The 18,710-nt window shown below is 43.9% G+C and overlaps 1 protein-coding gene across 1 annotated transcript in view; it reads left to right on the forward strand.

The window, feature by feature from the left end:
• The window catches only part of LOC115192621 (leucine-rich repeat and immunoglobulin-like domain-containing nogo receptor-interacting protein 3), a 37,654-nt gene extending 19,587 nt beyond the window's left edge, over positions 1-18,067 (forward strand). Inside the window, exon 2 of the mRNA XM_029751340.1 lies at positions 15,759-18,067. Coding sequence (XP_029607200.1) covers positions 15,809-17,629 — 1,821 coding nt within the window. The 5' untranslated portion in view covers positions 15,759-15,808 and the 3' untranslated portion in view covers positions 17,630-18,067. The remainder of the gene's footprint in view (positions 1-15,758) is intronic.
• Positions 18,068-18,710: the final 643 nt, after the last annotated feature.

Raw genomic sequence — 18,710 nt, forward strand, 5'->3', positions numbered from 1 at the left:
AACCCAGAGAATGCAAAGAGGGTGCTCTGTGGTGTTCAGGCATTCCAGAATCCCAACTTCATTAGCTCAACATGGATGTGTTTGCAAACAAGGACTCTTCTTGTGACCCCGTGTGTTCTCTCTGCCTGCAGACACTAGACACTGACCTTTAGAGGGAACAGTCACAGTTACGCTGACTGCACAGGAGATGGTGTGTGTTTGACTGTGTGTGCGTGTGTTGTCGTGTCTCTGACTTGTCATTAAATGGGAAGACTGTTATTTTATCATATCAATTCTCTATATGTAATTATTATTACGTGATTAAACTAATCATGTAAAGTTTAATTAACTAGGAAGTCGGGGCACGGGGGGAAATGTTTATAGAGTCTATTTCCCGAATCGACTCTAAAGATATTTTCATATCTTATCAAGTACAGTCTCCTATTAATGAATTATTACCTCATCAGTTCTCATTCCAAACGTCGTAAAATTCTTGGTTATCTGCATGGACCCAGCCTTTACTTATGAATCATCCATACACAAATTGCCTAAATTATTTATTTACTAACTAATTAAACAATTACAGAATATACAATACATAATAATAATATGCAGTAAATACCGTCCCTAGTGGACTAAACAAAAACAGTTTGGTTATAACACGATGGATTCAGAGAGAAGAGAAGGGGGTTTTGGAAGGAAGACTAAGGAACATGGGTCTCTATCGGACCTGGGAAGCTATTCTCACATAAATACATATGCCACTAACAATCGCTCAGTTGGAAAAGCAATGCATTGTATTTACGTGAAGCTGGCTTCGATAGTTGAGCTGGTGTTGTGAGGCTCTGGTTTGTCCAGTCAATGTCCCCCTCGTCCTTTGTGGAATCTACCGGGTCGTCGTGTGAGAGGTTCACATGGTCTGAGAGGTCCATCTCACTCTGGAGATGCTTCCTCGTCGGTCATTGTTTTCGTACTAAATTTGCGCATATGGTCAGCTGCAGTCTGATATACAGCGGAAGTCGAAAGTTTACATACATTTAGGTTGGAGTCATTAAAACTCGTTTTTCAACCACTCCACAAATTTCTTGATAACAAACTATAGTTTTGGAAAGTCGGTTAGAACATCTACTTTGTGCATGACACAAGTAATCTTTCCAACAATTGTTTACAGACAGATTACTTCACTTATAACTCACTGTATCACAATTCTGGTGGGTCAGAAGTTTACATACACTAAGTTGACTGTGCCTTTAAACAGCTTGGAAAATTCCAGAAAATGATGTCATGGCTTTAGAAACTTCTGATAGGCTAATTGACATCATTTGAGTCAATTGGATGTGTACCTATGGATGTATTTCAAGGCCTACCTTCAAACTCAGTGCCTCTTTGCTTGACATCATGGGAAAATCAAAAGAAATCAGCCAAGACCTCAGAAAAAAATTATAGACCTCCACAAGTCTGGTTCATCCTTGGGAGCAATTTCCAAACGCCTGAAGGTACCACGTTCATCTGTACAAACAATAGTACGCGAGTATAAACACCATGGGACCACGCAGCCATCATAGCGCTCAGGAAGGAGACGTGTTCTGTCTCCTAGAGATGAACGTACTTTGTTGCGAAAAGTGCAAATCAATCTCAGAACAACAGCAAAGTACCTTGTGAAGATGCTGGAGGAAACAGGTACAAAGCATACTTGTGGCAAAATGGCTTAAGGACAACAACGTCAAGGTATTGGAGTGGCCATCACAAAGCCCTGACCTCAATCCCATAGAAAATTTGTGGGCAGAACTGAAAATGTGTGTGTGTGAGTAAAGAGGCCTAAAAACCTGACTCAGTTACACCAGCTCTTGTCAGGAGGAATGGGCCAAAATTCACCCAACTTATTGTGGGAAGCTTGTGGAAGGCCACCCAAAACATTTGACCCAAGTTAAACGATTTGAAGGCAATGCAATCAAATACTAATTGAGTGTATGTAAACCTCTGACCCACTGGGAATGTAATGAAATAAATAAAATCTGAAATCATTGTCTCTACTATTAATCTGACATTTCACATTCTTAAAATAAAGTGGTGATCCTAACTGACCTAAGACAGGGAATTTCTACTAGGATTAAATACCAGGAGTGAAAAACTGAGTTTAAATGTATTTGGCTAAGGTGAATGTCAACTTCCGACTTCAACTGTATGTTAGTTTAGTATGCAGTTCTTCTTTAGGTGATAAATAGTTCAGAGTTCATACCATTTCACATGTGGAGCAAGCTCTCAAGTTTCCTGCCCGGTAGAGTTGAAATTAGCCCTTTTCAACGTGGAGGACAAGTCCTCCTGTTATTTGGAACTGAGGTGACTTTTCGTCACGGAGGATTTTATTCAAGAGTGGAAAAGGGGTTGGTTCATCATTGCCAAGCACTGTCTGTTGACTTGGGCATGGCTACTGACTTAGTTAAACTTTACATGGAGGCCAATTCTCTCATTTTAAAGGTTAACATCACATTACATCATTTCGCAAATAGTTTCATCTTTACTCATTCATTTTATACAAGAATTAGATGCAAGCCTCATAACTGAGGAACCTGTATAAACAGAGTTAGGGTAATGTGGCTGTATTGTCTTTCATGAGGTCACAAACATGAAACAAAACGGACCGGGTCGTAGCTGGCTTCTCCACCGACCGTTTACACATTCTCTAAAATAGGAATATTGTTCAATTCTCAAATTCTGGGATGTAATAGAATTTGGCGGGAGAGTTCCTTTGTTCTACTGTGACCCTCTCTCTCCCATACTGCATGGTCAGGGAGACAAGAGTCTTTGTTCTACTGTGACCCTCTCTCTCCCATACTGCATGGTCAGGGAGACAAGAGTCTTTGTTCTACTGTGACCCTCTCTGTCCCATACTGCATGGTCAGGGAGACAAGAGTCTCTGTTCTACTGTGACCCTCTCTCTCCCATACTGCATGGTCAGGGAGACAAGAGTCTCTGTTCTACTGTGACCCTCTCTCTCCCATACTGCATGGTCAGGGAGACAAGAGTCTCTGTTCTACTGTGTCCCTCTCTCTCCCATACTGCATGGTCAGGGAGACAAGAGTCTCTGTTCTACTGTGACCCTCTCTCTCCCATACTGCATGGTCAGGGAGACAAGAGTCTCTGTTCTACTGTGACCCTCTCTCTCTCATACTGCATGGTCAGGGAGACAAGAGTCTCTGCAAGGAATTTACAATGTGGTTGTAAAGTTGTAAAACTGCCCCCCTCCTCCTAACAGGAGAGGGGGAGGGGGTTGTTCACATCTCTGTTAGCCAATTCACTGAAAGCATCATGACAGTGTGTGTTCATGAGAGTGTGTGCAAGTGTGAATGATTGTGCCTTTGTGCATTTGCATGAGTATGAGTGTGAATGTGAGTGCGAGTGTGGACAGGACTGTTTTGTGTCTTTTTCTGTCTGTGAATATGTGTAATCAAGTGCTCTAGTGGCTTTATATGCCCCATCTCTGTCTGCATCTATTCTAATGTGATGCCAAGTGAAGCAAATGTGCAATGCCCAGCCCTGGTGAAGTGATAACTCTTGACAGGGGATTGAGGCCAGCTGAGGAAGGCTGAATGTCAAGCAAGATGGCTGGTCTCACTCACTTTCACCCTCTTGCCTCCAAGCTATCTACAGTGAACAAAAATATTAATGCAACATGTAAAGTGTTGGTCCCATGTTTCTTGAGCAGAAATAAGAGGCCATACACACAAAAGCATCCCTGTTAATGAGCATTTCTCCTTTGCCAAAATAATCCATCCACTTGACAGGTGTAGAATATCAAGAAGCTGATTAAACAGCATGATCATTACACAGGAAACAGCAGAGAGAGCACCGCCCCCATCCACATCGAAGGGACAGCAGTGGAGAAGGTGGAAAGTTTTAAGTTCCTCGGCGTACACATCAAAGACAAACTGAAGGCGTAACAGCGCCTCTTCAACCTCAGGAGGCTGAAGAGATTTGGCTTGTCACCCAAAACCCTGATAAACTTTTACAGATGCACAATCAAAAGCATCCTGTTGGGCTGTATCACCGCTTGGTACGGCAACTGCACCACCCTCAACTGCAAGGCTCTCCAGAGGGTGGTGTGGTCTGCACAATACATCACCGGGGGCAAACTACTTGCCCTCCATGACACCTACAGCATCCGATGTCACAGGAAGGCCAAAAAGATCATCAAGGACAACAACCACCCGAGCCACTGCCTGTTCACACCGCTACTATCCAGAAGGCGAGGTCAGTACAGGTGCATCAAAGCTGGGACCGAGAGACTGAAAAATAACTTATATTTCAAGGCCATCAGACTGTTAAACAGCTTTCAGTAACACAGAGAGGCTGCTGCCTACCTACAGACTTGAAATCATTTGCAACTTTAGTAAATGGAACACTAGTCATTTTAATAATGCCACTTTAATAATGTTTACATATCTGGCATGACTCATCTCATATGTATATACTCTATTCTATAATATCTATTGCATCTTAACCTATGCCTCTCTGTCATTGCTCATCCATATGTTTACAAGTATATATTCTTATTCCATTCCTTTACTTAGATTTGTGTGTATTAGGTATTTGTTGTGGAATTGTTAGATATTACTTGTTAGATATTGCTGCACTGTTGGAACTAGAAGCACAAGCATTTCGCTACACTCACAATAACATCTGCTAACCATGTGTATGTGACCAATACAATTTGATTTGATTTGACAGGTGCACCCTTGAGCTTGGGACAATAAAAGGTCACTCTAAAATGTGCAGTTTTGTCACACAACACAATGCCACAGATGTCTCAAGTTTTGAGGGAGCGTGCAATTGGCATGCTGACTGCAGAAAACGTCCACCAGAGTTGTTGCCAGATAACTGAATGTTAATTTCTCTACTACAAGCGGCCTCCAACGTCATAAAAAAAAAATGGCAGTACGTCCAACCGGCCTCACAACCCAGACCACGTGTAACCACGCCAGCCCAGGACCTCCACATCTGGCTTCTTCACCTGCGGGACCGTCTGAGACCAGCCACCTGGACAGATGATGAAACTGTGGGTTTGCACAACCAAAATATTTCTGCACAAACTGTCAGAAACCGTTTCAGGGAAGTTAATCTGTGTGCTCATCATCCTCACCAGGGTCTTGACCTGACAGCAGTTCTGCGTCGTAACCGACCTCAGTGGGCAAACGCTCAGCTTTGATGGCCACTGGCACGCTGGATCAGTGTGCTCTTCACAGATGAATCCCCGTTTCAACTGTACCGGGCAGATGGCAGACAGCATGTATGGCGTCGTGTGGGCGAGCGGTTTGCTGATGTCAACGTTGTGAACAGAGTGCCCCATGGTGGCGGTGGGGTTATGGTATGGGCAGCCATAAGCTACAGACAACAAACACAGTTGCTTTTATCAATGGCAATTTGAATGCACAGAGATACCGTGAGGAGATCCTGAAACCCATTGTCGTGCCATTCATCCATTGCCATCACCTTATGTTTCAGCATGATAATGCACGGTCCCAAGTCGCAAGGAACGGTACACAATTCCTGGAAGCTGAAAATGTCCCAGTTCTTCCATGGCCTGCATACTCACCAGACATGTCACCCATTGAGAATGTTTGGGATGCTCTGGATCAACGTGTACGACAGCATATTCCAGTTCCCGCCAATATCCATTAACTTCGCAAAGCCATTGAAGAGGAGTGGGAGAACATTCCACAGACCACAATCAACAGCCTGATCAACTATGCAAAGGAGATGTGTTGCGCTGCATGAGGCAAATGGTGGTCACACCAGATACTGACTGGTTTTCTGATTCACGCCCCTACTTTTTCTTAAGGTATCTGTGACCAACAGATGGATATCTGTTGTCCCAGTCATGTGAAATCCATAGATTAGGGCCTAATGAATTTATTTAACTTATTTCTTTATGTGAACTCTAACTCAGTAAAATCTTTGAAATTGTTGAATGTTGCGTTTGTATTTTGGTCCTGCACTGTACAGTGCACTCTGTCCCCCTGCCAGAAATCAATGGACATCCTTATGCAGTTATAAAGCTCCCGCTGTTCATCCTCAATGTCATCATGTTTTTTTCTGGCTGAAGATTTACTACCTTCAATTGTTAGCCATTATTAGCTTTAAAACTAATTTTAGTTTTCAACTCCTCGACAGGAAATGGAAATAGAATGAAGGTATTTCAGCGTGGTTGAACAGGTACCATGTATACATAAACAATCAGAGCACTTCACAGAAATTGTGCAGAGCCAAGGGTGTTTGCAAGTCATTACATTTGGTAATATATGAACACACTTTTCAAGGACAGACATTTACATTTAGCAGATGCTCTTATCCAAAGTGACTTACAGTAAGTAGTGAGTGCCTACATTTTCATTCTGGTCCCCCGTGGGAATCAAACCCACAACCCTGGCATTTCAAGTGCATGCCCTACCAACTGAGCTACACAGGACATCCAAGTCCATTGAGTTCTTTCCAAATGGATTTTCTACAATGACTTAATAGTAATCAACGGCTATAAGAGGACATTCTATTTTTTCTGTTTTTATACTGCAAGTTGCCCAGACAACTGTGCAATATATAGCTAGACACACACACCTACTATTTTCATATACTCTACTACTTCTCTTTGTCTAATGAAGATGTAGAGTTGCGCTGCTAGTCCGTCGTCATCCCTCCACCATGTCTGTGTTGATGTTGTGTAACGGGTAGAGGATAGGGTTAGGGAGAAGATGTTCATTTAAGAGTCCTACTGCCACATATGCTTATTTACTGTACCACAGCCCAGTCCTCTGTTTCCCTGTCTCTGTCTCTAGACGACCCTCTGTCACTAACTACAACGCTATTCGCCTTGTCCTGCCTGCTCACACCCACATCTGGAAAGCACAGCCACCCCACTGGACAAAAACTGGTTGAATCAAAATTGTTTCCACTTCATTTCAAAGTCATCAATGTAAGGGCATTTCGTCTTTTTTTTTTACCCCACTTTTAACCTAAATCCAATGATATGATGAAATGTTTTGTTGATGTCACAGTGAATTCACGTTAGTTGACAACTCAGCCAAATGAAAATCAAAACTAGACGTTGAACTGTGCCTAGTGGGACAAGTGTCTCAACCCTCTAAATTTCCAAAGGCCCAGAGTGAAATCTGACACTCTGGAGGTCATTTACGAACGCACCCTTTAGAGCATATGAGAAAATATTTATTGCATTGAGTCATTTCGGAGTTGAATTATGGCCTTTATAGTGTGGGAAAGAATATTGCTCCAAAATGTTTTTAATAACAACAGAGAGATGAAACCACAGTGAGGTGATAACGAAAGAGCTACGATTTAGCCGGAGGTTGGTAGTTGGTAAGATAACATCATTGGATGCACAGCCAAGAAGGTTGGTAGTTGGTAAGATAACATCATTGGATGCACAGCCAAGAAGGTTGGTAGTTGGTAAGATAACATCATTGGATGCACAGCCAAGAAGGGTGGAAGTTGGTAAGATAACATCATTGGATGCACAGCCAAGAAGGGTGGAAGTTGGTAAGATAACATCATTGGGTGCACAGCCAAGACGGTTGGTAGTTGGTAAGATAACATCATTGGATGCACAGCCAAGAAGGGTGGAAGTTGGTAAGATAACATCATTGGGTGCACAGCCAAGAAGGTTGGTAGTTGGTAAGATAACACAATTGGGTGCACAGCCAAGAAGGGTGGAAGTTGGTAAGATAACATCATTGGGTGCACAGCCAAGAAGGGTGGAAGTTGGTAAGATAACATCATTGGATGCACAGCCAAGAAGGGTGGAAGTTGGTAAGATAACATCATTGGATGCACAGCCAAGAAGGGTGGAAGTTGGTAAGATAACATCATTGGATGCACAGCCAAGAAGGGTGGAAGTTGGTAAGATAACATCATTGGGTGCACAGCCAAGACGGTTGGTAGTTGGTAAGATAACATCATTGGATGCACAGCCAAGACGGTTGGTAGTTGGTAAGATAACATCATTGGGTGCACAGCCAAGATGGTTGGTAGTTGGTAAGATAACATCATTGGATGCACAGCCAAGAAGATTGGTAGTTGGTAAGATAACATCATTGGGTGCACAGCCAAGAAGATTGGTAGTTGGTAAGATAACATCATTGGGTGCACAGCCAAGACGATTGGTAGTTGGTAAGATAACATCATTGCATGCATTTTAAAAGCCACCCTGGCTTCATGGCAACAGTGTGTGCAACTGGGGGAGGATATTTCACATAGCATTACGGTGATGGAGTGTGGGTCATTGGAGGGTGACATTTAACTTAATGTTCTTTTGAGCAACAACTCTGTGGCGTTAACTCAAACTGACTTTGCTTAGACGGATAGATCGTTTGGAAGTGTTTGTCAAGGACCTCACCCAATCCCGTTTTAACCTCGGAGCAATGCTGTCTGAATGCTGCCCATACAAAATGTCAGCTTACCATTTGTCACCCAACAATGAGGTACCGTTTATAGTCAGTCAACATAGTCAATGCAATATTTTGTTTGTAAAAACAATGAAGAAAATAAAGCTAAGAAAATGGTTGCTGGTGAAGGGGCTGGTCTGGACCATTGTCTTGTCTATGGATCTAGTATCCATACATTATCCATATCCACCCATCTATCGTATATTGTGAATCAGCGGTGGTAGTGGTATGGGTAGATGGGGGGTCTAATGACACAGGTAAGGTTATGTCGCTGTCAGTGTGTCATGACCGTGGACTGTGACATTTTTTTATTTGTATTATTCAGCGGCTGTTTCGAGAACCCCTCACGTATACAGTAAGGGTCTTTCTATAAACTAGGGTACCAGTGAGGATTTCCTACACTGGGCAACTTGTTACAGCTGTTGATAAGTAATTGATAATTAATCAGCAAATTGTATTAACGTCATTACATTCAGATTACAATTTCACACATAATCCAATCTAGGAAGGAATTTTCCTAATGACAGTCAAGTGATGAACAGCTGGTGTGTGCAACAACAACCCGAGTGCTGGAAAAAAGGTGTTTGCGAGTAATGTCCAGAATATTTTGGAGTCTCATTTGTTAATGATCTAATACTCCTAGAAAATGGATGTTGATAATCTGTTGTTGTCTGCTTGATTTACAGTAGGGTCTCGTTAGATTTAACAGAATAAGCATCAAGGCAATAAATTCATGTTTTCATATGTTTTTGTGTGTTTTTGTGCGCAATTGTGTAGGATAGACTACCCAACGCTATTCCTTCTAAGTATTCTGTTTATAATGACAACGGATCACATGGCCTAGCGGGCTTCTTCACAACATCCTCTGGTAATGAAATATCATGACAAATACATTTTGCTTTCCATGTTGCACCTGCAATTTGAAACAATATAAGGGGCTTGAAGTATCCTACTTTACTTGAACTTGAATGTGGAGCTCAGAAATGTAAGTATTGGAAAAGGCCTACCTTTGGTGCTTGAAAATGCATTGTAATTACTGTAGCCAATTTAGAAGTTCTCCTGCTCCCTTGTAATTATCCTTGATATCATTCTTGATCCATTTTTGTGAGAGATGTGGCCACTTTCATTTTGTTTCCAGCTGCTTCAATTGAAGGATGGTGTACTACTCTGTAGCATTAGTGGCAATACGTATGTAACATTTTGGGCAACCTGACCAAATTCACATAGACATATGAGTTATAGATCTATAAATCTATGCTTACCGTTCTTAAGTTTTGTTTTTGCGTAAACACCAGCTTAAACAGCTGAAACAACAATATTTTGGGGGTAATGGAAAATATATTTCACAGCGGTTTAGATGGTACAATGATTCTCTACACTATACTAGCTTATTTTGTCATACAAACGGAAATTAGGAGAACTATTAAAGTTTCAGCAACTAGGAAATGGCTGAGCGATTTCTGCATAGTGTACCTTTAAAACCACGTGTGGTTATTATGAGGATGACAGCGTCTAATGTTGGCTTCAACTTTGCTTTCCAGAGAAATTCTTCCATTAAAAAGGAACCTTGTTTTTGGTCAGTTTGTCATTATAAAAACAGTGATGGTGATATTCAAATGGTGAGATGAATACTACCCCTATTCAGGGCTTAGTTATGTGTGCCTGCGGCGGCCAAATAGGCTACAGAAAAATTGCAATGCATGCATCAAATCTAATTAGTCAGGCAATGTCTACATTATTTTCACGTATTTTAGAATGTAATAATATTTTGAATAACAATGCATTGGCAAGGCCCCCAGAAAATGCATTCTTCTTAAATTGGGAATTGTCTACAATTTGGGGAGGGGGGATAAAAGTTAGGCCCTATATGTCAAATAATATAAGTTGGCCCCATTATTTATAAAAAGACCCATAAGCCCCCTCCGTTTCTTCCTTATCAAATATGCATGTTGGACAACATCACATTCTTACTCCCATCCTCTGTGTGCCATTGGGTTTCTCCATACGATACAAAGTAATCCCTGATGATTTTAGTAGAAAGCCTCTATAAAGTACCTCTATAAAGCCTCTATACAGTACCTCTTAGTCCCTCTATAAAGCCTCTATACAGTACCTCTTAGTCCCTCTATAAAGCCTCTATACAGTACATCTTAGTCCCTCTATAAAGCCTCTATACAGTACCTCTTAGTCCCTCTATAAAGCCTCTATACAGTACCTCTTAGTCCCTCTATAAAGCCTCTATACAGTACCTCTTAGTCCCTCTATAAAGCCTCTATACAGTACCTCTTAGTCCCTCTATAAAGCCTCTATACAGTACCTCTTAGTCCCTCTATAAAGCCTCTATACAGTACCTCTTAGTCCCTCTATAAAGCCTCTATACAGTACCTCTTAGTCCCTCTATAAAGCCTCTATACAGTACATCTTAGTCCCTCTATAAAGCCACTATACAGTACCTCTTAGTCCCTCTATAAAGCCTCTATACAGTACCTCTTAGTCCCTCTATAAAGCCTCTATACAGTACCTCTTAGTCCCTCTATAAAGCCTCTATACAGTACCTCTTAGTCCCTCTATAAAGCCTCTATACAGTACCTCTTAGTCCCTCTATAAAGCCTCTATACAGTACCTCTTAGTCCCTCTATAAAGCCTCTATACAGTACCTCTTAGTCCCTCTATAAAGCCTCTATACAGTACCTCTTAGTCCCTCTATAAAGCCTGAAGAACACATGAACATAATATGACATCCATTATAGAGAGCAGACAGCAGCCATCATCAGTCACAGTACTTTGCATATCGCCTTGTCCATCTCCTCCGACCTGCCCTGTCACCATAATGTCCACAGTGGTTCCCCATACCACTCCTGGCCTGCTGTCCTCCAGTGGTGCCTGTGTGTCCTTGCCTGCTGTGGAGGGCCCAAGGCCCAGGCTGGTAGTGCAGCAGTGATCCATCATAGGACTATGAGGTGGAAGGTAGAGGGGAAGTCTGGGAAATAGAGCCCATCCAGAGAATCAATCTTCATGCTGGCCTACTATGCCAGGTGCCCCCGGGCTTCCCCATGCTGGCTGGGTATTACTACTTCTGATGATGGAACCTCAGAGAGGAGTGCTGTGTTTCAGACTGAGGAGGACATGCTTATGTAAAGTGTGAGTGTTCATGGTGGTGGAGCTGAAATCGATGCGAGTCCATCACTTGCAGTGGAAACGCTGGAGAGATTAGATGATGTGCTGCCTGCTGGAGAGATTAGATGATGTGCTGCCTGCTGGAGAGATTAGATGATGTGCTGCCTGCTGGAGAGATTAGATGATGTGTTGCTTGCTGGAGAGATTAGATGATGTGCTGCCTGCTGGAGAGATTAGATGATGTGCTGCTTGCTGGAGAGATTAGATGATGTGCTGCCTGCTGGAGAGATTAGATGATGTGCTGCCTGCTGGAGAGATTAGATGATGTGCTGCCTGCAGGAGAGATTAGATGATGTGCTGCCTGCTGGAGAGATTAAATGATGTGCTGTCTGCTGGAGAGATTCGATGATGTGCTGCCTGCTGGAGAGATTAGATGACGTGCTGCCTGCTGGAGAGATTAGATGATGTGCTGCCTGCTGGAGGGATTAGATGATGTGCTGCCTGCTGGAGAGATTAGATTATGTGCTGCCTGCTGGAGAGATTAGATGATGTGCTGCCTGCTGCAGAGATTAGATGATGTGCTGCCTGCTGGAGAGATTAGATGATGTGCTGCCTGCTGGAGGGATTAGATGATGTGCTGCCTGCTGGAGAGATTAGATTATGTGCTGCCTGCTGGAGAGATTAGATGATGTGCTGCCTGCTGCAGAGATTAGATGATGTGCTGCCTGCTGGAGAGCGCTACACACACCCACACCTCTTCCTTGCTACCTCTAAGCAGTATCCAACACCCACATAGCATCATCACTCCGGCAACTTAACCTACTGTAGACACAGTCAATTCAAGCCAGTGTCACAACAACAACTGCTGACGTTTGAGAGATATATTGAGAGAAAGAACATTGTGATTGAACTACATTGATCCTATCAACATCTCTGTTATGTTCGGTTTGAGATATCGAATGGGTTGGAAATGTTTGTAAACACCTTATCATTCAACATTTTCATGGATTAGAGTCCATGAACAAACACCTCTGTTCTCCTGTGGAGAGGCTGGATGCTCTATGCATTACAATACATTATAGGGGGCTCACAAACCCATCGTGAGTAATGTGCTCGATTGTCCCCCACGATGAAATTGGGAAGGGGACTGTGGATCTGTCTCCGTCTCTGTCCGTGTAACGGTTGTCGTCGGGAATAGAGGACCAAAACGCAGCAGGAATGTGGATGCTCATCTTGTATTTATTTTAAATAAAGAGAACACCAAAATAACAAAACGAATAACTCACGAACAACAAAACAGTCCTGTCATGCTCACACAGGCAAAACAAGAAACAATCTCCCACCACACCACACCAAACAATTATCCATATATAGGACTCTGAATCAGAGGCAACGAGAAAGCACATGCCTCCAATTGAGAGTCCATCAACCTAAACATAGAAATACAACAAACCAGAAAGAACATAGAAATACAAAAAATAGAACATAGACCAAAACCCGGAAATAATAAATCAAACACCCTACTACATAAATCACCACCCCGAACCACATAAACAAAATACCCTCTGCCACGTCCTGACCAAACTACAATAACAAATAACCCTTATACTGGTCAGGACGTGACAGTCCGATAGTACGATAGTCACGCGATATCTCAGACAGCACTGGCATTTACAGTTACACTGATTGGCTCAAGACGGGAACTATAGTAATAAGCAGTGGTGCAAAGTACTTAAGTAAAAATATTTTAAAGTACTACTTTAGTCGTTTTTTGTGGTCTCTGTACTTTACTTGACTATTTATATTTTGGACAACTTTTACTTTTACTCCACTACATTCCTAAATAAAACAATGTACTTTTTACTCCATACATTTTCCAAATGGGCACTCAATCATTCATGGGGGACGATATGTTTACGTCAGTCTTGTTTGACAGAACTTCTGCAGCGCCATATTGCCCTGTCCTCTCTTAATGTCCCTCATGTTTCATCATGTGGAGGCCTCACAACACAGGCCCTCAGGTCAGCCTTTCAACTCCATAACTCTGAATTGGTATCTGTAAATAAGGACAGACATCATTTGGTAAACGGCTCCTCTCATCTACACATTTTCTTAATTTGCCATCCACTTTGTCCGCTAATAGCTGTTATGCAATCACAGGTGAACGAGGAGAAGCGGACAAATGAGGCTGAGGTGGATATAGTGTTGCAAAGATAGAGGGGTGCAACACAACCCACTCTATATTCTAAATCTGTCTCTGTTGCTAACCTGTGCTTGGAACTTTGCAGCTGAAAAGCCACACTTTGCCAGAATCTCCCTGGGTGTTTTCGGGGGCTGCTAGGTAATTCGCTCCTGCCAGAGAACTGATGAGTTCAGGGTCACTGTATCCACCCACTCCACGGTCTGTGTTTATCTGGCTGGCACTATACTGTATAGTATGGTCTCTGTAGGAGAAATGGGAGAACTATTGTTCTTGGCTGTGTGCCCCCCATAAGTACAATGACTTAATATATTATTCATTCGTTTTTACATCGACCCATGCCTGGGGAATTGCCATATGATATTACACTCCCATTGTTCATTCAATACCTCTGCAGCTTAAATTTGATGAATTTGAAAATCACACAGGGCACATAGAAAGATATGCTAACAAGACAAGTAGGCCATCATTTTATTTTGCTCAAAAGGACCTTGTATGGTCTTTCCAGGAAGAGGCTGTAACATTTAAAGGGCAATTAGATTGCGTTGTGTGGTCTTTAAGCCTGGCAAAATAAATCCTTGAAATCGATAGCATTTGCATTTCCTAAATATGCCTCGTATGCATTTCCTGTGTCTCTTCAAAGCTGTACCGTACGAGTACATTTATGCCTTTAAACTGATCAGAAGACATTATATTATCAGCTAGTTTTAGGCTCTGACAGGTTGACTAATGGGTATACTTATTCCTATGTCTCAAGATCAATTTAAATCAGAGCGTGTAGATCTTAGGAACATGAAAATAATGATTAAATCATCCGTGGGAGTTGAAAATCCTCAGACATGTTCTGTTTCCTTTCAAGTGTCACTGGTCCTCTCTGATCACACCCTGTGTTGTGCGTGTGAAGGTGTGAGGGGTTTGGGTGTGTGCATACAATATTGTGTCAGAGGGGAGGAGACTATAACACAGTGTTAGAGTTCTCAGAATTCTTACTAATAACCCCCCACAGGAAATTACATTAATCTGTGACTTTAGCAGCATTTCTGTCTAATTGATTCATACATTTATGGCACACTGTGTTGAGTGCATATTTCATGAGGCGTTGCTATGTTTAACCATTCTAGGGCATGCTCCTCTGTTCATGATTTCACTGCGTTCATTTATGGCCTGTAGTAAGTAGAGTATCTGTGTGCTCGGGTGACACACAGAACACATGGCTTGGGGACTTCCTCATGCATGAACTAATGGGAGTGACAGGTCTCATGGGGTTTTAATACATTTACTCCTCCGTAAGCCCACCATTTAATGAATATGATGTTATGGAACACGTTAATCCTGGGATGTTTCATGTCAAAGGTATAAACTGGAGAAAATGATGGATTGAGGAAGGGATTAACGCTCTGATGCAGGTGGTCATTATCCTGTGGAGTGGTCTGTTATATGAGATCCAGGCAGAGTTCTTTCAAGCTTCAGAGAGACAATATGGAGATGTAATGGAAGTATTATAGTGCTGTGCGCTGGGTCGTAGCCTTGTGTGATGGGTGACCTTGCCTGAGAGCTACACTAAAGAGTCATTTGAACACAATGACACTCGCACCCGGATTGAACACTAGATTTTCTGCCCAGCGGTATTGGCTGATGTTGGAGCATGGAGGCATGACAAACAGGGTATGAGTCAGTTAGACAGAGTCTTGGTGTGATCTTTAGATCACACCATTGTTTCTGATCTATTCATGATGACTAAATTAACTTTTCACTCATTATCTTCTGGGGTCGTTCCTCTAAACAGAATAATAATTTACTGGAAACTCAGGCCGGGTTTCCCATGGTGTGTAACCCTCTGAGACTTGACTCAGAGCACTAGCTGTAATTGTACTTCAGTGCGAAGTTAATTAAAACCAGTAATTGTAATTCTACTAATTTACAGTGTTTGATCTCAACTGCTGGAGGGAATATACATGCACTGATTTGTCTTTGTTTGTTTCATTCTCTCTCTTGGTCTCTGTGGACAGGTGTCTGGTGCAGTGATCCAGCCCCAGCGGTGCAAAGGTAGAGAGGGGGCATGGCAGCCGTTCCAGGCCTGGGGTGGCCTGGCCTGCTACTGTTGCTGCTGACTACTGTGGCCTCCACTCAGACTCAAGGCTGTCCCCAGCGCTGTGAGTGCATGGCCAAGCTCAAGTCTGTGGCATGCCAGGGCAAGCGCCTGTCTGCCTTCCCCGACGGCATCTCCTCAGACACACGTCTGCTGGACCTGAGTGGGAACAGGCTTCGCTGGGTGGAGCATGGCGACCTCCTCTCCTTCCCTCGGCTGGAGGAGCTGGACCTGAGTGAGAACATCATCACCGTCCTGGAGCCCAACGCTTTCTCCAGCCTGCAGAGCCTGAGGGTGCTGTCGCTGAGGGGGAATCAGCTCAAACTGGTCCCCATGGGCGCCTTCTCACGCCTCACCAACCTCACCACACTGGACCTGAGCGGGAACAAGATTGTCATCCTGTTGGACTTCACCTTCCAGGACCTGAAAAGCCTCAGGAACCTGGAGGTTGGTGACAATGACCTGGTCTACATCTCCAACAAGGCCTTCCTGGGCCTGGTGGGTCTGAGGCAGCTCACCATTGAGAGGTGTAACCTGACCTCCATCTCCAGCCAGTCTCTGTCCTATCTCCGCAGCCTGGTCACTCTGCGCCTGCGCTACCTCAGCATCTCCTCCCTGGAGGACCAGAACTTCCGTAAACTGGGCGGGCTGCGGGGGCTGGAGATCGACCACTGGCCTTTCCTGGAGCACATCTCCCCCCACAGCCTCCAGGGCCTTAACCTGTCCTGGCTGTCCATCACCAACACCAACATCACTTCCGTGCCCACGGCTGCCCTGCGCAGCCTGCCCCACCTCATCAGCCTCAATCTCTCATACAACCCCATCTCCGTGCTGGAGTCCTGGGCCCTGAGGGACTTGGTCCGTCTGAAGGAGCTGCACCTGGTCAACACCAACCTGATGACGGTACAGCCGTACGCCCTCGGCGGCCTTCGACAGATCCGCCTGCTCAACTTGTCCACTAACGCCCTGGTAACCCTGGAGGAGGGCGCCTTCCAGTCTGTCAATACCCTGGAGACGCTGCGTGTGGATGGGAACCCTCTGTCCTGCGACTGCCGCCTGCTCTGGATCCTCCAGCGCAGGAAGACCCTCAACTTTGAAGGGAGGTCCCCAGTGTGTGCGGGCCCCATGGAGGTGCAGGGCAGGGCCCTCAGCGCGTTCTCAGACTCTGCCCTGTTCGACCACTTTACCTGCCAGAAGCCCAAGATACGCAACAGGAAGCTGCAGCCAGTGACTGCCAGGGAGGGCCAGGTAGTGTCTTTTGTGTGCCGGGCAGAGGGTGAGCCCACACCTATCATCTTCTGGGTATCTCCCCAGCGCCGCCGGATCACTACCAAGAGTACTGGACGTGTCACCGTCCTACCCGAGGGAACGCTGGAGATCCGCTACGCCCAGCTGACCGATACCGGCACCTACATCTGCATTGCCAGCAATGCTGGGGGCAATGCCACCTACTTTGCCACGCTGACCGTGAGCGCACTGCCTCTAGACGCTGCGCTCATGGCCAACCGAACATACTACACAGGTGACCTCAACGAGACCAATCTGAACGACACCAAGGTCTTCCTCAAGTTCACCTTGGACCTCAAGACAATTCTGATATCCACAGCCATGGGGTGTTGCTTGTTCCTTGGCGTGGTGGTTTTCTGTTTCCTGATGCTGTTTGCATGGAGCCAGGGCCGGGGACAGCACAAGAATAACTTCTCAGTTGAGTACTCTTTCAGAAAGGTGGATGGCCCTGCAGCCAGTGGCGGACAAGGAGGGGCCCGCAAGTTCAACATGAAGATGATTTGAGTCAGACGGGTCACTCTGTTTACTAGTAGACACACAATAATAACTTTGGACTTTATGATTCGGTTCCCTTGTTGGTTCAGAAATCAACACATTAGGTGATCTAAGACAATGTACTAAAACTTTGTTTTGTATTTGTAAATGTCTGTATCAACAAAAAGTAAATAGGTAAATGGATTTGGTACAGACACATTTTTTCTCATTGCTATTTGTGTATTGTGGTTTATCTTGTGCAGAGGAGTCTGGATGATAGTTAAAGATGTCACTAAATCCTATTGACTGTTAAGATTCAAAACACAACACCCCTGCACAGCTCCATCTGTCTCTCTGCAGTGCACCCTCCCCTTTTAAGAACCTTAAAAGGGGAGGGTGACCTGGGGCTCTGAGGTATGGGTACGCATGGAAAAAAATGACCTTTATATTAAAGCATTGCATGAATTATCACCGCTTTTGCTTATTGGCATAGAGCAGTATAGTAGAGGCGCTTGTAGAAGTCGCACACATGGAGCAAACATTTGTAGCCTGGGGTCCGGGAAAAATGTGGCCTTTTATATTTCATGCAATTCTACATCATTTTAGATGACTGGAGACTAGCAGAATCTTTTTTATACCTCACAAATGATTAAATTGTCAGGCTACTTTGACACTGACAAACTGAGAATCTGATATCAATAAAAACGACCTTGTCTTGAATCCATCAATAGCCTAGGTGTGTGGAGACGCATATTGTACAATATGAGGAGGAAATGATAGTCCTAAAAAGGTTTCCAGTTTCACTGACTCACCTAATGATGAGCAGCTCACTCATGGAGATGGCTGATGCGCTCGTGCCAAAAGCTTGTCGCTCTCTTGTTTTACTTTGTAAGACAATGCTGTTCGCTCAATAGGCCTATTTGGAAGTTGATAACTTGGTAGCCTACAATCAGATTAGTATTGTCTTTTCGGCAGGATCCATTTGATTTCCAACCTGTGTTTTCTCACGATTGCATTTTAAATATTGCAAAAGGCCTGTTTTGGCTGCATGCTGTTCACTGACAGATTTGCCACGCGTTCCTGACTGTCAGCATGCCTTGTGATTGGGCTA

This window comes from Salmo trutta, chromosome 4, assembly GCF_901001165.1.
Source record: "Salmo trutta chromosome 4, fSalTru1.1, whole genome shotgun sequence".
Taxonomy (NCBI): domain Eukaryota; kingdom Metazoa; phylum Chordata; class Actinopteri; order Salmoniformes; family Salmonidae; genus Salmo; species Salmo trutta.